Source organism: Carettochelys insculpta, chromosome 3 (assembly GCF_033958435.1).
Source record: "Carettochelys insculpta isolate YL-2023 chromosome 3, ASM3395843v1, whole genome shotgun sequence".
NCBI lineage: Eukaryota > Metazoa > Chordata > Testudines > Carettochelyidae > Carettochelys > Carettochelys insculpta.
Window position 1 is genome coordinate 42060263 of NC_134139.1, and position 23077 is coordinate 42083339.

At 41.4% G+C, this 23077-nt stretch overlaps 1 protein-coding gene across 1 annotated transcript in view; it reads left to right on the forward strand.

The window, feature by feature from the left end:
- Positions 1-18011, forward strand: part of LOC142010250 (visual pigment-like receptor peropsin) — a 28456-nt gene extending 10445 nt beyond the window's left edge. Inside the window, exons 2-6 of the mRNA XM_074988542.1 lie at positions 685-890; positions 9160-9259; positions 13885-13989; positions 15801-16024; positions 17568-18011. Of these exons, the coding sequence (XP_074844643.1) occupies positions 685-890; positions 9160-9259; positions 13885-13989; positions 15801-16024; positions 17568-18011 (1079 nt within the window). The remainder of the gene's footprint in view (positions 1-684; positions 891-9159; positions 9260-13884; positions 13990-15800; positions 16025-17567) is intronic.
- The last annotated feature ends 5066 nt before the right edge of the window (positions 18012-23077 follow it).

A 23077-nucleotide genomic window follows, 5' to 3' on the forward strand; every position in this document is an offset into this window, starting at 1 on the left:
TATACCTCCAATATCAAAAGGGCTATATAATTCTACCTAAATAGAAATCGGACTTTCCAGTTTCTGGGGGTTTATTCATTCATTTGTAGGTAAAAGGGTGCTAGGCCCGAAGAATATTATCTTCAAATAGATTCAAGTGTGCATCTCTCAACTGTATTCCCATCAGTATTCTTCGTCACAAGGAGATCACAGAATTTTTCATGAGACGTAATTGCATCTTGCCAGCTGAAAAGGGCTGTGCTGCTCTAGAACAGACTGGCAAAGCTGTGCATGATCATTTCACTAGATATTAGCAGGTACATATAGTAAGCTTCTACAGCTGTCGGTTTTTCCAGAGAGGTTCTCATTTCTGTGCTGGGAATGCTTCATGAATCCCATCTGTTTAAAAACTTAATTTTTCTTTATGGTATCTCATCAGTGGACAAGTGCCCTGTTGCTATTCAGTGTTATTATCAGTGTTATTCAGAAGGACATTAACAAGTGAAATGTACTTGCTTACTGAAGGAGATCTAGTATACAATGCATTGGAGTAAAAAATGTGTTTGGATTTATTTGTCTTTAATGAAATCACATGGCCATTGTACTGTCCCTGAGTGTTTGGGCATCAACTATTTACATATCACACTGTCTTTTGTTCTTGTTTGTTTTTAATTCGATTTTCATGGAATTTCGTTTACTTTTCAGGATGGATGTCGTGGTTTGGAAACAGCATTGTGATTTTTGTACTCTATAAACAGAGAGCTATTCTGCAGCCAACAGATTACCTTACATTTAATCTGGCTGTATCAGATGCTAGTGTCTCAGTGTTTGGTTATTCCCGAGGGATCATTGAAATCTTCAATGTCTTTAGAGATGATGGGTTCCTCATCACGTCGATATGGACATGCCAGGTAGGAATGCCTTTTGTGATGAAATATTTACCTAGATAAAATATGTAGTGCTGTTTCTGTATGTGTGCTGTATATGAATAACCCATCAGGTTGTGAGGTGAAAATTAGTGATGAATGACTCCAATGGACTGTAGTTCTGGTTTGTTTCAGATAAGCATCCAAATATGTGGCTGCTTGTCTAGCTATACCAACCTTGACCAGTTCACAGAAATCCCTTTATCCAGTAAGCTCCTGATACTATTCTTAACATTGTACTGTTTCTCATGGGAGCACTCCATAGGTCTGTTGTTAATTGCTATTATTTCAATTGCAGTAGTAGTGTCAAGAGGCCTCAGCCAGGACCTGTGTCCTATTGTATTAGACACTGTTCACACGTACACAAAATGTGGTGCCTGCTCCACAAAGCTAAGCAGAGACTCCTTCAGCGTCTTCAGGGGTAAGCCAATGGGCTTGCATTTTTCTCCCCACTGCCTTTTGTTGTTGGGAATATTTGCAAACCTCCATGTTTATGTTAAACTATTATCCTTTAACATCATACAGGGCCAAGTATATTGAGCAGGTTGTGTAGGAGCTGCTCAGGTTGCATTTTGATTTCCCAGGTGTCTTTGTTACCTTCCAGTCTGATGTTTTGCAAAGGAGTTTGGTATAGGAAAAAAGTCTTACTTGCTTTCATTGATGGTCTCTTTCTAGTGGTAACCATTGGTGAGATGTCCTTACTAATTTTGTTAGAATTATCAGCAGCCTTTGATGTGATTGGCAATGAGGTTTTATTAACTTGCCCCTGAGTCTTGACTGCACTGGCTGGAACAAGCCCTTTCACTGTGTTTATTGTTCTCTGAGTCCTGAGAAATTAATAACGGCCTTCTTCTGTAGAGTTCGCAAGCACACGTTTCCATTTGGTCAGGGAAGTGTTTTGTGGGATGGCCGACATTTTTACAGACTTAAGAGCCCTCCACAGGTACAAGCATGAGTCTCCACAACTTGCAATAATGATGGCACTAATGGCCTCTCATGCCATGGAAGAGAGGGAGACACCAAGTATAGTGACCAACACATATAATGGATGACAAATGTTGTGGGCATTTACATCTTCATGTGCTTTTCTCTGAACTCAGATACTGAAATCTCTTTTTATTTTTCCCACAATATCTGACAGAAAAACAAATGTAACTAGAAGCCTCTTGTTTTATACTCAGTCCATGTAAGATGGCCGCTGTTGCGAAGATGTAATGTCCAGGAGGTATAATGGATCCATTGCTGTTCTTGCTTGTTCAGAAGACAGTCATGGCATTTAGTGATTTTTTTTTTTTCATTTAGTCCTGGCCCAAGAGTTTGATGATATGTCAAGTGTACAGCGTAATGGAATCAAAAGACCCTTTTCTGTGTCACTTGTATTGTCAGTTTTGCAGCAGAAGAGAGCGGGGACTGGACACAGGAGTTGAGAGAAGCTGTTTTTACAGTCATTGCCAGTTCCCACCTTTTACACTAAGTCATAGATTGCCAAGGAGGTGTGCTTTGTCCCTTCTCCATGGGAGAGTTAACGTACCGTAAACCTACTGTTCTGAAATCAGCAAAATGTTCTTCTTCAACCTATGTGCCCGTGCATGCCAGTAGAAAGAGAGTTTATCTAAAGAAAATTAGTTGTTTTAGCAAAATTCCTCTGCTTTCCTTCTATGCGTACTCGCAGCTGTCATTCCTGGGTGTGTTTTAAGAGGATTGACAGGAACGTGCTTTCATTTGGTTTATTTAATACATGGCTCAGAACAGGGCCACTCCTGCCAGTATTCCCCACATTTCTTGGTGCCCCATGCAGCTGCATGTTATATATGGGGCTCAGGTGTCCACCCTATCCCCTGCCTCCATCCTTCCCTGTGGGCTGCTCCAAGCAGAGCTCTGCGAGGCCTGGACCATCCTGCTTCTTCCTGCTCCAGCTCTGCCCCCCTATGTCACCCCTTCCACCCCTCTCAAATCCCCTCTCAGAAGAAACAAGCCCCAGGGGACTATCAGGCAGCCAGGCAGCAGGGACTGGGCCTGCACCTGCCCTTACTGATGGTGCCAGTGGGAAGTGGAGCAACCTGCCCCCAGCCTGGTCTGTTTCCCCAGCTCTCTCTTTTCTTTTTACCACCAGCGAGTGCAGGGACAGTTCTATGCCTTCCCCCCTAGCCCCATGGCTGAGACCCAAGGAAGCAGAGGGGCTGGAGCCTGGTTTCTCCATTTCCCACTGCTGACAGTAAGTGCAGGGGCAGACATAATCCCTGCTGTCAGTGTCATCCTCTGTTAGTCCCCTGGGCTGTACTAGGCCCTAAAGTGCTGGAGTTGGGACGACTGTTACTAGCTGTTTCCCCAGTGGAAGGGGAAAGGGTCGCTCTCACTGGCTGTGCCTCTGGTCTGTTTCTCCCAGCTTCAGGTAAGCTTCTCTACCCTCCTTCTGCCCTCCACGGTTCTAGCAGCTGGGGCCTGTCCCCACACTGCCTGCACCTGCAGTGCTGCCACCTTCGTGGGGTGGTGCAGGTGCTCAGGCTACATAAGGCACAACAATGGGCAGGGACGGCCCCATCACCAATAAAACAAAAAGTTAAACTGAACCTATAAAATTCTGATCCAGATGCAGAATTAGAAGAATTCCAAATGTGTATGTGCAGAGGAAGTGGGGAGCAGGGGTAGGAAACTAAACATGGTCTCAGAAGACCAGAGTTCAATTCCCAGCTGTGTCACAGACTTCCTATGTGAGCTTGGGCAAAATGACCAGCCTGAAATCCTGACCCCATTGAAATTAGTGGGACCCACAGCCCAGTGGGATAAAGGTAGGTTTAAGTCACCTTTACAGGCTGCTGATCTGGACTGTTTGAGTGAGCTGGGAAAGACCCTGGCACTGCTTCAACAGCCCTTGTGACTGTCTATGCTATTGAAGCCTCCATGGGTTGCCCTATTGGTTGCAATGCTGCCTGGATTCACTGATGTTTCATATTGAAACCCTATCTCCATCCGCACCCCAGCATAGCCCCTTCCATGTGGCTTGTGAGAGAGTTCTCAAAAAGCAGCCATTAAAGCTATTTTCCACAGTGTCTGCACAGAGGAATTATTCTTCAGCTCCAACCAGGGCTTTCAGAGCCCCTTTTTGCCACTCTGGGAGCAGGAGTTGCAGGGCAGGAGCTGATCCCTAATCTCACTGCGCCTGGGTTGCCTGACTGTAATGTGAAAATAATAGTACCTCTCTACCACACAGTGGTATTACTGGGGATAAATTCTTTAACATTTGCGAGGTGCCCAGATGCTATGTTGGTGAAGGCAATTTAAACGAGGGGATCTGAGAAATTTAGACATCAAGCACATTTTGAATTGTTTGGATCTGAGGGATGGAGTCACACCCCCCAGTATTAACAATCAGCCTTATGCCTTGTTTAAGGAAAGGAACACTCCGATTTGTATAGTGTCAATGACTATGTCTGATGATGCTGTTTGTGAATTCTAACTATAGTTTCTTGTTTTGCATATATGAATGTGACCTTCATTTTGTAATTAGTGATGTGTAACTACTATGTTTTGTGTACTGTAATATGTTCCCTAACCAGCAAAATGCTTCTTTCAGTTACAGATGTGTAAATCTAGGGGACCATTGCTGAGGTCACTGAAGTTATTCTAGAATTATGCTGGTGTAAATGAGAGAAGAATTTGGGGCACCGGAGAAAAAAACACAACTTCCTCGGGCAAGATTTTGATTATATTTACACTATAAATCTGGGATAACTCCATTTATATGACGGTGGATTTACTCTCAATTTACTACTGTGCAACTAGTATATGCTCATGTTCAGTAGCTGTGATGTTGGAAGTGTAACAAATCATTTTTAAAAAAGCAAAGGATGTTAAAAGGAAAAAGTTCTGAACAAAAAGTATTTCAGGCTACTATATCAATTGAAACATCATTTCCCTGTTTATATATGGCTAGCATCTTAAAAAAAGATTCAAACATTTAAGAATAAAGTGAAATGGAAAAATACAGATAGGGGCACAATTCTATTTCTCTTTTTCAAAATGGCAGTTTTAACAGGCGCAATTCAGCTCAGAGTTCTTATAGGGAGCAAGACACTTACAGATTATTGGATCAAATTTGGATCTATTTTACACATGTAAATCTAGAGCATTTCCATTGCCTACCAAGTTAAAAAAAAACCTAGTTGAACAAAAATCAGAATTTGGCCTATTTTCTTGGTAGGATGAATAAACAAATGGCTCTGTGTCGAGGTTTCACACAAACATGTACTAGGTGAGAGACTGTATAAATATTTCCTTGTAATAAGAATACATAAATAACTGAGCTAAACAGAATGTATTTCACACAGAAAGTTCTTTTTCCTATTTATTGAAGAGTTTAGCCAACTTTTTAATTTAAAGTGGAAAAGCAGAGAAGTCTCTGACTAAAGTTATTGATAATTCCAGAGGAACTGTTTGAGCAGCTATCACTTGTTTCAGGATAAACAAGGTGTGTCAGATGACAGAAAGTGTGGATTTTTTTTGGTGAAGGTTTGTCTCTGGGTTAGTTTTAACGGGAGTCAGATTTCTAAGGACAAGCTCATACACATGTTCATATTTCTTTTCTTAAATATGGAAAACAGAATGCCATGAAAACAAGAAAAAGCTTGTTAATGTATTAACATATTTCATAATTTATGGTCATATCCAGCCGTCGGTTTTTATACAGAAGCTCTGATCAAAATCAACAGACGCTGTATCAAAAGACTAGCGGTAGAGTGTATATGTGTGGCTAGGTCTACACTAGGCCAAAAAGTCAACCTAAGATACACGATTTCAGCTATGAAAGTTACGTAGCTGGAATCAGCATATCCTAGATCAATTTTTCTGACCATCTTCACAGAGAGAGGTTGACGGGAGAAACTCTCCATTACTCCTCACAACAGTGAGTTTCAGAACTGATTGTCAAGCCCTGATGGTTTGATTGAGTGCATCTAGTAACTGTAAACATACCCTCAGTGCATGTAACGCTAATTTTAAAATATTCATAACTTCATTACAATAACAATGCTGTTACTGTGTAGTGCCCAAACTTTCTGTGCATCTGATAATCCACACAATATTGGAATGGCCTCTCTCACCCCCACCTAGTAGCCTCAGGTCTGAAATCTTCATCTTAGTTTGCACCCACCTGGAGCATGATCCAACTTCCATTGCAATCACTGGAAGGACTTCAAGCCTTTGGATTTTTTCTATATATATTTGGGAGGGGCACACAGCAACCTAGGGGTAGTAACACCACATAAGTGTGCATTGTGAAGTGTCTTTATTATACACTGATTGGGAAAGAAACTCAGGGAGAGAGAAAGAGAAATGGTTCCTAAATAATTATTTTCAGGGTAGAGGAAAGTGCCATCAAGCATACACAATAAATGGAATGTTACTACATAATGAATAGAGGGGCTATTTCATCAGCATTATGTACTTCAAAGAAATCCTCTAATGGCAGAGAGTTCAGCAAGCACTTGGACAACAGAACATCCTAAGACAACCAATCAAACCAAGGCCTGGGCACAGGAGACCTGCTCAGTTTTCAGTCCCATTAGTCCAAGTAAACAGAGCCTAGGATGCAGTGGAACATTATTCTTTGATGGTGCCATTGGTCTAGCTGCAGGTCTGTCTGTTTTTCTGCTGTTACTCCTGGTGCAAATAATTTTGGTTGGCTGTGCTTTTTGGCATATTACCATCAGGTTGCTGTTTAGCATGTTAATCTGTGCCTGCCCTCATCTCCCTAGCAGTCAGACTTGATTACCAGCCTAAACTGGCTGGGATTCCTGTTGAATTGTGTGTATGCACATGTACATACAGATATCTCATCAGCCATGACCAATCTCTATTTTCGATCGCTTTGGTGGAGCTGGTTTTCAGCCTCACTTTGGCCTTCCACCTTGTTTGCTTGGCCAGATTCCCAGCTAACCACCATTAACATATCCATCCTTTCCATAAAGATTCTATTAATATGTTCTACTGCAACAGATGTTCGTATGTTAGAAATTTGATGTTGCAAATTACTATCCTTAACAAGGGGAGCAAAACAAACATTACACCTTTCTATGTGAGCATTTCAAATTCTACTAACGCTTACTTCCCAGCAAACACACAATGCCTTCCTTCTCCAATAATCATAATACCAATACAGAGCTGCTGGCTTCAGAAGGCCACTGCCGCCAGTGAGGAAGGGTTATAAATTCTCTTGAAATAATTGAAATGCCGTGATGGTTGGTGGTCCAGAAAACCTTTGCTCACAGTCTGGGGAGAGCCCAGTAGACACAAAGCCCTAGTAGCCTTTTAAAAAATTGCTAACCTGCATTAAAAACAGCTAAAAATATATTAAGGCCAACATTTCCAGGACAGAGCACCAAAGTCTACATTTAGGCACCTAAGTAAAATTAACCTGATTTTTCAAAGATGCCAAACACTTGCAGGTCCCATTAAATTCAATGTGATTTGTTGAGGCTCCGCACAGTGGAAAATCAGGCTAAGCCAGTGGGCCTGACAGTTTCTTAGTGATAATCATAATGCCTTAATTAATCCACTCCCTCTGTTAACCCATAACCACAGTGCGAGTGTGGTATTGTCATTGAGAAAGTAGAAACGGTGCACCAATACTTCAGTGTGCAAATTGGAACATTTCTGTTGTGTTTAGAGCTATAACCATTCAGTGTTTGATGCAATGTCTGCTGCCCACTTTAGAAATCAAATCTGGGGCTCAATTTTGCCTCTTTTTCAGGCTGAGCCATGCTAAAGATGGTTAGGAGTACAAGGCAGGGGTTCCACTGGAGTGCGAGTCATGGAAGCCATGATGTGATTTTTAGCCCTGAGGTTCAGTTACTTGATTACTTGAGGCAGCTGTTGGTATTTTTCCCAAGATGAATCTTAGGGTGCTATTTATTGTCCCTGCCTCCACCCTTTTGGTCGCTGTCCTCTTTATGGCTTCAGCCCCTGTGAATTTGAAATCGTCTTGGGATTTCATTAAAGTGCTATTTAATCCCACTTTTAGGCCATTAAAAAAGACATTAAGCTCTATCCCATACAATTTCTGCAGCACCCCACTGAGCACCTCAATGTTTTGCAATTTGTCGTTACTGATTGTTTTGGGGCCTACTGCCTGCTTTTGGATTATAGCAGGGGTAGGGTAGCCAAACTGTTACTTGAACCTTGCCATGAACTCTGGCTGAGCTGGTGTAGCCCTGGCTATGGAGGGGCTGGTGGACTAGGCAGCAGGACCCTGCACCTGGGATGAGACCTCAAAGCTGCAGTTGGACCTTGTGGCTGAGACCACAATGAGGCCAGAAGATAGGCTCTAATTTAACATCCCGAATGAGCTTTGTGTCTGTCCAAGCTAAAGTGAACTAATTTTGAGCAGCTACATAAGGCACTATCAAATACTGTCCCCAAGTGAAATACAGTAAGACATATATGAGGCTCACAGTAAAATGCCTGAGGATGTAACAATCAAAATGAACAGGAAGGTTTTAGATTAGGTGCCAATCATCACAGGGCAAAATGCACAAATAAGCATCTTCCATGCTAATACACAGCCCAAACCATAGCTGACAAATCAATGGGAGAGACGTTCTGTTGAATTTACTGGACGTTTGATCAGGTTCATAGAGTCCCTTATTACCCAAGGCACCTTGTGTAGTCGTCTCTACCTCTGCAAGTCAAAACGACAGCATTTTACGCACACACTCTGCATACGTTTAAATATCTACACAAGGTAGAAAGCAATGGAGAAGAGCTCTCCTTAAACTGTTGTTGGAAGAAGACTAGACTGGTGTAACTTAAATGCAGAGGTGCTACAAGAAAATGATGTTTAAAGATTTAAGTTTAAGTTGTTTACTTCTTGCATTCGTCCTTTTGCAACTGTCCTCTTGTGTTCAGTTTACACATTTCTCCCTATAGAATGAGGATTGTTGTATCCAGTCCCCTTTCTTCTGTGCAGTCTTTTTTTTTTTTTCTCTATCTCATTCCGTAGCTTTGTATTTTGGAAGGATGCGTTACATCATGTATTTGCTTGTTTATTTTACATTCATGTTACTCACACCACATCTAGTTTTTCAGAGTCTGATCATGGAGATAATGACCCCTGACATTTTTTTTTCAGTGGCATTTGGAAAAGCAAATATAAAATCAACGGTGCATTCCTAAGAGTTTCCCTTAATCCATCTCCTCCCGCTCATTCTGCAGTTGCTTGCAGGAACAAAACCCCTTTTCCTATTTGTTTTTCCTCCAGATTGATGGATTTCTGACACTTCTGTTTGGCCTGGCTAGCATTAATACCCTTACGGTGATCAGTGTGACTCGCTATATAAAGGGGTGCCATCCTGACAGAGGTAAGGTTTTCACCCAAAAATTTGAAGGAATTGAAAATAGTGCTGATCAGCTTCTGCCTTCAGTTACCTCTCTGAAAACTGAGAATAACTCCCTACAAATCAGTGAAGTTACACAGTGAAATATGGACGTTTGGGAAAATCATAATCCGGACCAATGGCTTCTGTTAGAAATCTGCTGTCATGAAATATTTCCAAATGAACCCAAATAAGAGCAGGATTAGTCTTGACGTATTCTCATCCCTTTCGATGGAATTCAGCCCTGTGCACAGGGCCAACACTAAGCTTGTGTGTCACTTAAAAGTCCCTCACAATAGAGTGTAAATGGCGCTTTAGTGGTGCACATGTCTACTGTTCCTCTGCAGACAGGAAAATTTCTTCTGCTATGAAATAAAGTTTAGAGCGATTGCCTGCTATTAATAGCCCTGGCCAGGGACACTTCCCTCCACAAATGCCTTTTTGTTCTCAGTGCTATTTGTCTGTTCACAACAGGCACAGTGACTAGGGTTAGGTATCACTTGGGATACTTGAAATCTACTGTTCGTCCCTGCAACATTTCCAGCACCATCAGTCGTGCATCTGAAACTGCTTCTCTGCAATTGTCTCTAGGATGCCCTACCACCATCTCAAACTGATTCAGATCAAACAGTGTATGTTTTACACCATGTGAAGTCAGACTCAGCCCCACTGTTTTCAATACTGAACTTCTTTCTCCCTTAGCCTTCCTAGCTCCATTGATATTGTCACTTTCCTTCCTGTCTCCTGATCCTGTACTCTGCAAGTCATTTTTGGCTTTCCTCCCAAATTCCTCTTTCTCCAGTTCTCCAACTCCTGCCATTTCTTCTTTTTCAGTATCTCAGAAAAAAATCACCTTTCCTCATCATGCCTGCCCCTAAAACCTTTTCTCGAGTGCTGGTTTCTTGGTTACTTCATATTTCTCTAACCTCCATGCTCTCCAATCTCCATCTCCTTTTCCTTTACACCACTCTGAATGCCTCCGCTGCCTTCCCATCCCATGTTCTGTTAAATTCATACCCTTTGTGGTCACCTACTTACAAAGCCATATATAACCATGTCACCATCGACATTTCTGCTCTTATTCCCACCTATACCCAATCTGTTCCTCACACTTTTCCCAGTCATCCCACTTAAGATTGTGGATGTCCTCCCGTCATTCTTTTTGTGTATCCTATCCTGTTACAAATTTCTCACCAAAAGTCCTTGCTCACCTGGTTCAAATACCTCCCTATAAATCCACTGCTTCCAGAAATTCTCCCTAGCAATTTTCCGTACTAGCTCACTACTCCAGTGTTATCCAGTGTTGGCTTTTGCCTTTGTTTTATGTGACTTTTGTTTTGTAAGATTTAAGGCAGGGATCCTGTCTTGAGCTCTGTATATAAAGAATCATATAAATTCACAGTTATATAAATGACATTTCTATTTGCATAGGCAATAACAACCCCAACAAGGCAATATATATTTTGCAGAAAGTACTACCTCGGCAGCAGAACCAACATACCTTGTCACTGGTATGTTTTAAGGCCCATTTTAAACTTGGTCTGGTGTTGGGCCAATCAGAACAGACTGTGCTGTGTTCATTATTTTGTATTTATTGCATCAGTTTTAAAATATGGCTAACTATGTCTCTCTCACCTAAGTTTCTACCATAGAGCATGGTCTCAGCCTCCTCAAGAGCCTGGACATCATAGCCAAGCCCAAAAATAAATCTCAAACTAGGCATGCTTTGAACGTATCTAGAGGAACACAGAACAGCCAGGCTAGAGGATCATGACAGCTTTATTACTTTTTAGTGCAGTGGTGCTAGCAGGGTAAAAATGTAGGTTCAATTTCCTCCTGTCTACTGTGAGGAAGGGACTTAAACTTTGGTCTCCCACCCATCTCAGGAGAATGCGCTAACCTTTGGGCTAGGAGACACTGTGGGGGGCTTTCTCAATCTCTCTTGCTGAGGCTGTTCCACTGTACATAAATACATATGCATTGGAGCAGGACTGAAACCCAGGCCAACCACATCCCTGGTGAATTCCCTAACCTGGCTTGGGTGCCCAGGAGAGACTGAATGCCCTAATTCTGGCTTGGGTGCCCAGAAGAGACTGAAAAAAACCTTCCCCAGAATTACCCAAGTAATTGGTTTCTGTGGAAATTAAGAGTCTAAGTATCTGTGGATCTAGCCCAAGGTGTCTGAGTTCCTGAATCTACCTCTAAGTAACCACAGGGAGTCTATTGTCCTGGACAGCTACCTTTGCTCTGAAAAAATCTTCCTTCCACAGACTTTTGCCTCCTCAGTAACTCAGCACCGCTCCCATGAGAATCAAATTGATTGCACTGAGAAGGAAAGTGGGTCTGCACACATTATAACCAAGCATCCAAGGCTGCTTCTGGTTAGAGGAGGGTACTTACAAAGCCTGCTTTAAATACTTACAGAACTGAAAATTAAATATATATAAATATGAATCAGATTCTCACTTACGCTAATGCCCCTTATGCCTCTCCAGCAGTGTAAAGGCATATATTAAATTTACTCCCACTTTAAGATCACTTTAGACTGCTGAATTGTTTGAAGGGCCGCCATTTAAATCAGAATTTGGCATAGATGGCTTTTCCCATTCCTTTATTGCTGACGCTAACTGCAACAATATCAAGGGCCATTAATGCAGCCCATCTGTGGCACAAGCTGTAGCTTCATTATCACTGAACTCAGGCCAGATACTCAGGGAGCACTAAAGAAGTAGTGCTCAACCATCCTGGACTTTTATGAAACTTTTAACATGGTGGTGTTAGGGATGTAGAAACCTGGGGAGTGGGAGAGTGAGGGAGCACAAAGTGGATCTCTTGGGGAACTCAGGCTGGAAACAAGTCCTACTTTCAGAAACCCTCTTATCCAAGGACAACAACTTGGGCACCAAAGACAAAGTAGAGGAGAAAAAAGAAATATGTTAATGAAAACAATTAAAAATGTAAATAAATAAAATCCTTTTGCCTTACCCGAGGCTCACGTTCAGTAGGGAAAATGGTAAGTATGGGAAAAAAATCAATAATTTTCTTAAAATACATTCCTGTGGTATCTATGCCAGAGTAAAATGTAAGGGTCATTCCAGAAAGCCCTTACAGTGTTTGAATGGGCTTGACTCTGGGATAAATCACGTCACACCCATGCAATCCCAGAAAAATGTATCTAGACAATTTTTACCATTGTTCCACCAATTGTCTGGAAAGCATAAATTTCTTTCAAATTCAGTAGGTTAAAATACTTTTCCTATGTGCTGTCTGGAACTGAGGGGTTTGCATATGCAGACAACACATTGGCCTAGTTGTGTAACTGATGGCACACAGAAGCATAACAGAAAATGAGGCGAGTACTTTGTTAATTTAATCAGGTAAGGAGATCTCTTTCAGAAGTACACTTTGTAGCACTTTAAAAAAAGGTCGAACTGGCAAAACCACCATAAGGAATTCTTGTTTCTGTGAACGTGAATGAGATGAGATGGATGAATAAATTAGTTTGTTTCTGATTTTCTTTTTCCCTCCCTCTGGATACTTTTATGGGGGCAGAATAGGTTATTTTGAATGCTGTACTTGTGAATTTCTATTCCTTCAGTTTTTTACTTTTAAAAGTTAATTTAAATTAATAAAGATCTATAAAACTGCAAAGTTTGTCTGTTTCTTGTAGCTGTAATTCTGAATTTCATAAATTCTCTCCTATCTAATTTCTCTCTCACATTTTAGTCTAATCTTACTTAATTCCAATGTACCTGCAAAATCTTGGACATTCAGGTATACTATACTAGTGATGCATACTTTCAAATATCTCTTTCATACACAAACTTTTTCTTATTTTTAGTCTGGGAATTATGTAAAGTTCTGTGGTGTTTGTATAGTACAGTAAAACTCCTTCTTATCTGGCTTTTGTTAATAGGAACTCTCAATTAACCAGCACCGGCCCCTGCCCACTCCATCCCCTCATTCTCTAGCTAGGGCTGTCCCCAGTCCAGGGCTGGAGCTGCCAGTGGGGCTCTACCCCCTGCCAGCTCTGGGGTATTCTCCTGACCCCAGACCTGCTGGGGTTAACCCGTCCAGTCCTAAGGCTGGAACTGTCAGCTCTCAGCCCTGGGGCTGCTGGGGTTCCCCTAGCTCCAGCAGAGCTCCGCTTCCTGCTGGAATTCCCCAACGCCCAGGGCTGCTGGCATTCCTCTCCCTCCCCCCAGGGCCACCAGTATTGCCACGCATACCAGCAGAGCCCAGGGCTGCTGGCAGAGCCCCATGTGCCAGCAGAGCCCTGGGCCACCAGCATTGCCCCATGCGCTGGCAAAGGTCTCCCAGTCCTGGGGCTGTCAGAGTTCCCCTGAACCCAGTGCCCTAGCCGGCTTCCCAGGGCTGGAGCTGCCAGTGGGGCTCCTCACCCCAGCCAGCTCCCAGCCATGGGGCTGATGGGGTCCCCTGCCCCCTTGCCAGGGATCTCACAGCCATCTCACTATTAAGTGGCATTTTTGAATATCCAGCAACTTCCCGGTCCCAAGGTTGCCAGATACGAAAGACTTTGCTGTAGTCCATTGGTAGCAGATTAAATCTGCAAAGGGTCAGTGTGTTTCTCACTGTGCTGTATCTTTCAGGGAATTGCATTAGCAGCAACAGCATCGCTGTGGCCCTGCTTCTCATCTGGATAGCAGCTTTTTTCTGGTCAGTGGCTCCAATACTTGGATGGGGCAGTTATACAGGTAAAGGATCCCAAATACATTCTTGCAGTGACACAATTGGCTCTTACAAGAACAAAGATGGTTTTCCCCCTTATATTGCTGTTCTTTGCAGAGCAGATTGATTATCAATAGAGCTGGAGGATTATTCATAAAGAAAAATTTAGCTGGGGAATGCTTACAATTGTATTCTGGGTCTACTTCAGATCAAACATCATTGTCTCTGGAGAAATAAGAATAGTTATTTTTCGTAGGTTTAATCATTTGCTAATCTGTGTTCCATTGCTAAATAATGCAAGTTTCACGTGTTAACTTTTCTGGAGATTGTAAATGTTTGTCCAGGTACACAGATAAAACTTGGGTTCATGCTTTGCTTTTTGGTGATGTATTTTATGGCAATGGTTGTCTAAGCAGTCAACCTAATTTTTTAAAAACTTTACGGGTTATAGAAAACCCTTCTGTTCATCTTTTGTAAAGTACCCAAAACCTTCATACCAAGTGTGAAGTATATCAGCAGGCTTTATCACTATGATACACAAACTCAATCTTTTGTTGTTGGGACAGAATTACAAATAAGAGAGGCTGAGGGAATTGATCTTATTTCGTCTGCAGAAGAAAATAATTAGGGAGGGATTTGATAATAGCCTTCCACTACCTGAAAGGGGAGGCAGTGGAAATTTCCAAAGAGGATGGAGTTAGGCTCTTCTGACATCTGCCACCACTGGGAACAAGAAGCACAGATCTCAGGTTACAGCAGGAGAGGTCTAGGCTGGATATGAGGAAACGCTTGTTCAGTAGGAGGGTGGTAAAGTAGTGGAATGAGACATGGTAGAACCTCCACTCTTAAAGGTTTTTAAGACTAGACTTCACAAAGCCCTGGCTGGAATGATTTAGTTGGGGTTAGTCCTGCTTTGAGAAGTGGGTTGAACTAGATGATCTTCAGATCTCTTCCAACCCTAATCTTCTATGATTCTGATTGTAGTGGGTTGTACAGAAGCACCCATGCAAGTTAGATGTTTAATTCCCATTTGCCTTCTGTTAGGCGACCAACCTATGTAGGCGTTTTTGAAATCCCACTAGGTGCCTAGCGGGATCTTAAGGCATCAAAATCACTTTTTGTAAATCTGGCCCATTATCTAAGCATCTGTAGCCCCTTTATAACCACAGGAGTTGTGCATGCTATTGTTTGCAATTTATCTCTCACTTTTGTGTATGTTTTCCCATTATCTCTGCCATTTGCTATGTTACAAATTTTGTACCTCTACTATAATTAAAGTGGAAGTCCTTTTCCTAGAGAATTTTTGTGGCTTGCTCTTTTCTATTTTGAAAGATTAAATATTTTTATTCCTATTTCTTATTTTTAATTAGTTAGTTAGTGACTTTCTATTGTTTGATGTATTGACTTTGATACAAGAATTTATTATGCTGTTTCTACTGAGATCTTAGAAAAAGTGGCTGTGTAGCAAACAATAGCAAGAACACAACTTGCAATGATATTAAACATATAGTATTAATAATGATTTTTCCAATAATGGGAGCTAAAATATTACATTTTACTGTTCTCCCCCTCCCAGCAATGGTTTGTTTATGCTGGATAGGCAGCACAAATCTAGTTCAGAGACAAATAGCCTGTAATAAATACTGGTGCAATCCATAAGGTCTTCGAAAATTGTGTCTATATAAAATTATATTCATTAAATCACCAAGATCACTTGGTCCTTTTCTTTCTAAGAGAAAACTATAAATTTTTAATTGATAAATCAAATGCTTTATGATTTATAAAGGCAAATATGTTAAAAAGGAAAACAATAGCTAACCAATTTTTTTTTTCCTAGATCGCATGTATGGCACATGTGAGATAGATTGGGCAAAAGCCAGTTTCTCTACAATCTACAAGTCTTACATTGTGTCTATTTTTATCTGCTGTTTCTTCCTACCTGTAATTGTCATGGTCTTCTCATATGTGTCCATCATCAATACTGTCAAGTCAAGTCATGCTCTAACTGGAGTGGGTGATCCAACAGATAGGCAGAGGCGAATGGAGCGAAATGTCACTCGGGTACGTCCTAGGTGCTTAGTGTATGAGAGAATAGAGGGGCACTTTGCGTTTTTTTATATTCTAAAGAAACAGCTTTGGAGTTCAATGAAGAAACTGAAAACATATCAAATTAGACCACAAATGACCATTAAACCAGAATATGGAAAAAAAATCATACAGTCAATTGAAAATATAACAGAAGTACTTTATTTATGGTGCCTCAAACACTTTTTATGAAATAATAGCACCTTGGAGATAGAGATTTATGGTGGAATTCTCAGTAGTGCTAATCATTGGCCTAACGCTGCATCCTGATCAAAGTTAATAGGAGGTTTAGTAGAAGCTGAGTGTTTTTTTTTTAATCCCACTATTCCTTATTGAACCAGGCATAATAAACTGTCTCTTCCTATGCTTTTCTTCTGTTCTCCTTTCTTTTTCTCTTTGATTCTTACCCTATATTTCCTTCCTCTCCTCATATGCCCAGCCCCAACACTGTCCTTCTACCATGTATCTTTTTCTTCTTCAAGATCCACTTTCAGTCCCCCTTCCTATTTCTTTTTTTCTGCTCTTACTTGATTGCTTTTATTTCACATTCCCTCCATCTTCATCCAAGTTCTTTCAAAATACAAAAGAGAAAAAATCAAATGTAATAATTTATATTAGGCACCTAAATCTACATTTAAGGAGCCAAGTAAGCGGCCCGATTTTTAAATATGCTGACTATTCCCTTCTCCAGTGCACTCATGGGGAGCTCACTCTCTCTTCAATGTGTCTGAGAACCAGGGCATTTATTTAGTGCAAAAAGTATCAAACTTTTAGGTAGTATGTTTGCAAATATTGGCCTACTGCCTGATTTTCAGATGATACAATCACCCATCATGCCTACTGATGTCACCACTGGTTGTGAGGTTCTCAACACTTCTGAAAACCAGAGGTCTAGAAATTATTTTAAATATTTACTGAGATTAAAATAGCTAGAGTGGACTTAATTCAGTATCTTTGATTTACTTTTGAGCAACCACCATCAGAGCTGTCCAAATGAAGCCAGAGTACATAGCAATTGAAAAGAACAAGGGTTGTGAAATCTAGCCGATAATGTGCCTTAGTGCAGGGGCGCTGGAACTAACAGAACTGGGAGTGCAGCACGATCCCCTGATCTGAAGTGGTTTCCATTATACAGGAGTTTACAGTTTTGTTTAACGGCTTTCAACACTCCCACTATAAAAACTGTTCCTAGTGAGTATACAATATCATATGGCAATGAAGACATCCTCTCAATTCCTTACCTAAAACAGACAATTAGCACATTTTCTATATAAGAAATGTTCTATAAAACCATATAGTCGCAGAGAGTCCCTGCCTCAAATTTCTCACCATCTAACATGAAGCACGGGAGAGAAAATACAGGCATGGAGAGTTGAAATGACTTGCCCAAAGTGACATAGCAGGACAGTGATACAGCTGAGAATACAAGCCAGGTCAGTCTTAGTCATCAGACCAACAGTGCATCCAATGTATTGTACTGTCTTAAGGAAATGATAGATGCTTTCATTCTTTCTCCTAGGTTTCTATTGTCATTTGTACAGCCTTTATTATAGCATGGTCTCCATATGCTGTCATCTCAATGTGGTCAGCCTGTGGCTACTCTGTTCCCAACCTAACAAGCATCCTTGCCAGTCTGTTTGCGAAGTCAGCCAGCTTCTACAACCCCATTATCTACTTTGGAATGAGTGCCAAATTCCGGAGAGACATTTTCATCTTGCTGCATTGTGCTAAGGAGACTAAGGATCCTGTGAAACTCAAACGCTTCAAAAACATCAAGCAGAAGCAGGAGTTTCGTCCTGCTGAGAGAGAAGAGAAATATGCAGCAGAGGTCCAGCCTGCACCCAGTCCAGATTCTGGGGTAGGGAGTCCAACCAATACCCCGCCTCCCAAAAACAGGGAAATGTGTTCTGTTATGTTTGGTTCTGCATCTACCAACCCCAACATTGAATGTGATAGACTGTAGGGCTGCATTTACCATGTGCACCACTGTATGTACAATTAGGACCGAGTCAACTCATCACTTCTGAGCAGCCCCCTAACTCCCATCCCATCTGTCTCTTATTATAGAGTTAATGACAATCTCTGTACAATTTAAAGCAAATCAGGATGTGCTGCAGATAAAATTTTTATTATATATGGGTTATAAAATGTGGAGAAGCAAATTAAAACAGTGGGCATCAAATCTAGAGCCAGAGGGAAGGTTTTGCTCTCTGTATTAAGTACTCCATTTGAAAAACTGTATTTAGAATGTACCAGTTAGCCAAAGTCATTCATATTTTCATAGCCAAATTAAATTAATTAGGTGATTGTATTTCCTGAACCACAATTTTTCCACTATTTTCTACCCTTTAAGAGTTCCAGTTTTATCCCATTCCTCTGGCTCCACATTCCTGCCTTTAGTCCAAGGACAAAAGGGAAGTCAGCCTTTGCTATCACTATGTCTGCTCCATGACTGACCACTAGAGGGCAAGCAAAAGCCACATGCTCACCACAGAAGACTAACAGTTGTGACCTTCACGATGCTCTGAGGCTATTCAGACTAGAAGGGTGAGTGGATGGGGATGGGTATAGAAATAAGGACCCTGAAGTTTAGCTAGAACTGAGTGTGGTAGCAGCCCTGGCACTGGGATAGTTGGCAAGCTCTTTGTGGCACTGGCATCTAGTACTTTGCTGAACTAGGAATGTCAGTTTCACACCTCTTTGTTTATTTGTTTATATTCATCTTTCCTGACTTTTCTGGTGAATAGGGCATGGTTGTAATAATCAGGGAAGCTGGCCTTAATTTTCTTCGTGTGTCTCCAAACGGGTCTTTTTACTTGGCTACTAAAGCTGAGTGAGGGATGTTGCACAGGCAGTGAAACTAGCAAACATGCTGTTCTCACGAGACTACCAATGAAGTATGGTTTGAAATTTATTTTAAAAACAAAAGCCAAACCCCACCGCAATTGACTCTTCTCAGGGAAGTCCGTATATCTGCCAAAAGTTACAGAGCTGCCAACTACTACCTGGAAATAGCTCCTTTGAAATAGTAGGAGAAAGCAGTGATTTAAATAGAAAAGCTACAGGGTGGGTGGCAGAAAATCACTCAGTAAAAAAAAAACGTTATTTTCATACTATTGGCAGAATCTGCCAATTGTCAGGTTTGTTTTGAAAGCTGAAAACTGAGAGAGACATACTCATTTTCCTCCTCCTCAGGAGCTATTCTTGTTCACAGGCGTCCAACAAAACAAAATGTACAGTATTGGCATGTTTGTGGTAAACATATTCCCTTTGAAACATTGTATCTGCATGTATTTATTGGCATTTGTATGTTCCATCATTAAGCAAGATAAATAAAGGCTTGCAAACCTCATTACTCGTTATGAATCTCTGGGATAAGAGTGTCCGCATACATAAACATTGGATTTGTTTTGCAGAAGCATGCTTATCCATATGTGTTTCTTGGGAAAGTTTCCCACCAAAAAATTCACCTTAATTTCCTCCATTAGTATGTTTGGTTTGAGATTTTCATCTGATCTGAGCTTAAAACAAATAAACTTTATAAGCAACGGCAGTGAACTATGATTTCTTTCATGGCCATAGAGCTGAAGTGAAAGTTTGTTCATCTTCTGTGGAAAATTTTTGACATAGAAGAAGTCAATTCTCATAAATAATTAAAAGCACAAAGGTCAGTTGCTTGGGTCCAAACGCTGCTGCTCTCTGCAACTACAGGAGTCAGTCAACCCCACAACAGATTTAGGGCAAAATCCTATCTTGACTGGATGAACTGAAGCTGAGAGGACAGCAGGGTGAGCAACATGTGCAAGCCCTTGTGTCTAGCACAAGAACCATCCTTGCCATGTACTACTGAAAACACTTTGCTTCTCTTTTGTGAGGTACCATGCGGCGACAGCTGACACATACTACAGCCTCAAATGTACATATTAGCTGTTCAGCTGATGGGCTGATAATGTCTCATCAAGGCCATAATGCACTAGCAACCCTACTGCTCATTGCATGCAGGATGATGAAATAAAGAGGTGACTAGATTCCCAGTACACTCATGGCATGAATTGGCCATACAAACATTGCTGTGGCAATTCATAACGTAAGTGACTTCAAAGACTCACTTCCATTGTCATTTTCTGCCTGTTAGAGTGGAAGCTAGAATTCAGTCTTAACTATAATGTATGCTACTTTTATCCACTTTAATAGACACACAGGAGGTGAGTTATATGGGCTGCTGGTCCCCAGCCCTGTGAATATTCATGGATTGGTGCTCAGTTATATCAATGTGCAGCGACCCAGGTCTCTCAGAGTTTGAAAGCTGCTTCATGCAGAGCTGCAAAGGACCTGCTTACAGCAGGTGATCCATGGCTTTTCTACGTTGTCACGTAAATAAGGCAGGATAAGCAAAATGAATGTAGATAAAGAGTATTAAACAGTTGACTGATTCTATCCATCCTGTCCACTGACTCAGAAAGAGGTTCTGTTGAAAAAATACTTTGTAATCATGTATTTGAATACTGTAACATAAAGCATGGTCAGAAGGGTGAAGAATTAAGGTTGCATGGGCACACTAAGTTACTCTCTCTGCCACAACTTTGGATAATATTCAATTATTTCTCCCCTTGGCTTGCAGTGTTCCTGGGTAAAGTTTAGCATCTGAACTTCAAATTCTTGCTATAGCACCTGTGTCCCAAACTTTTTGTGTTTAGCTTGTTTTACAAACACACTCTGCTGAATTTCAGATCATATCTGATTAATTGTTACTTCAATATTTTACCAAAAAGTAACATGGCTGGTGCTTTGCAATGAAGAAGATGACAATAAGAAAACTGGGTGACAATTCATTTGAGTATCAGACTGAAGTACAGTCCTGTCTTAAGAATGTAAACTCTGTTTAAATGATGGTAGAACTTTTAGCCCTAAACCAGTGAGAGAAACAAACCAGTCTTTTGAGCCTATTTATTGAAATGAAAAATATTTCAGATTCCTATAATGCAAACTATATCCAGTTGTTGGCGTTTTATTCACCAGTTGCTATAAATTAAATAAATTCAGATTTAGGCTACGTCTACACGTGAAGCCTACATCGAAGTAGCTTATTTCGATGTAGCGACATCGAAATAGGCTATTTTGATGAATAACATCTACACGTCCTCCAGGGCTGGCAACGTCGACGTTCAACATCGACGTTGCGCAGCACCACATCGAAATAGGTGCTGCGAGGGAACGTCTACACGCCAAAGTAGCACACATCGAAATAAGGGTGCCAGGCACAGCTGCAGACAGGGTCACAGGGCGGATTCAACAGCAAGCCGCTCCCTTAAAGGGCCCCTCCCAGACACAGTTGCACGAAACAACACAAGATCCACAGAGCTGACAACTGGTTGCAGACCCTGTGCATGCAGCATGGATCCCCAGCTGCAGCAGCAGCAGCCAGAAGCCCTGGGCTAAGGGCTGCTGCACACGGTGACCATAGAGCCCCGCAGGGGCTGGAGAGAGAGCGTCTCTCAACCCCTCAGCTGATGGCCGCCATGGCGGACCCCGCTATTTCGATGTTGCGGGACGCGGATCGTCTACACGTGCCCTACTTCGATGTTCAACTTCGAAGTAGGGCACTATTCCCATCCCCTCATGGGGTTAGTGGCTTCGACGTCTCACCGCCTAACGTCGATGTTAACATCGAAATAGTGCCCAACATGTGTAGCCATGACGAGCACTATTTCGAAGTTAGTGCCGCTACTTCGAAGTAGCGTGCACGTGTAGACACGGCTTTAGTGTGCACATCAGCATCAACCACAAAAGAAAATCTCTCCCCAAGGTTCTCCTGATAAATACACCTGGCTTCTCCACCACAGTCTATACTGAACCACATTTATACATGTTAGTGCAGGCACATTTGTCTTATGCTCACACTCCAAATAACTCCTCACTGTCATTCCAAAGAACAAACTTCATTGCTGATGTATCTCTTCTGACTTCATTGGCATTACATCCCAGGCCTGAGTCTCATCCACTGAAGCTATCTGGCCACCACACAAAACTTCTTACTAATACTTCCATTGGAATAATTCTTAAGTGTCCCTCATGCAGAATGTGCTGTTGTAATTTAGTAAGCACAATCAGAAATAGCTGTTATCATAATCATGCCTGATGGGTATGCTCTCATTTTATGCTTCAGAAATGGTTTTATGTCATTACAAAGCTTCCATTTAAAAGTCAGGCTAGGATAGTATAGGATCATTTGCAGTATTATAGGAAAGTATAGTGCACTTTATTTGCAGTCATAAAGGTGACTATGATTACTGAAGTTTAGGAAAAACCATTAGAAGGAAATGATTTCTATACTGCCCTCTTCCTTTCATCATTACTTATGGGCTATAGCTATGTCTTTAACTTTGAATGCTGGGGACTCTCAAAGGACAAACATCTCCACAGAGTAATACAAAGCTATGACCAATCTCATGAGAAAGTTATTCACAGATGTCCTAATAATGGTCATAATCATGTTCTCACTTGAGCCACTGACTGCTAAGCGCATAGCATTGGGCTTGTTGTCTACTGAATTTATAGCAGTAAAAATTATATATGCAACTTATGTCTGGAGAACCTGGAAAGGTGAGATTTTTAAAAGCAGATGCACCTAATCTGTTAAAAGTACACCAAGTACACCATGCACCTTAGTCAACTACAGCTGTATCAGTCAGGTCTGTAGATTGATCAATCATTCCAGTCAGAAGAAGGGAATCCTGTTACTTTGTATCCAATTGCACATTCAGCAGAAAGAGCCACCAGGCCTCCGCAAGGTGGAAGTTCCCATTTTAAAACAGCAATTTCACCTGTTTTGTTCCTCTTGTAATTGACTTATCTTAAAATGTTGGAATGACTAACGCCAGGGTACAAATTTCTTAACAATGTAATCCTTGTGGAACTTTCACAAGGGAGGTTGGTTAATCTTGATTAGTCCTTATAGTGGCCCAGCTTAAAAAAAGTTGACTTCTAGCAGGTTGTAGACACATTTTAAACTACTGATTCTCATTCAAG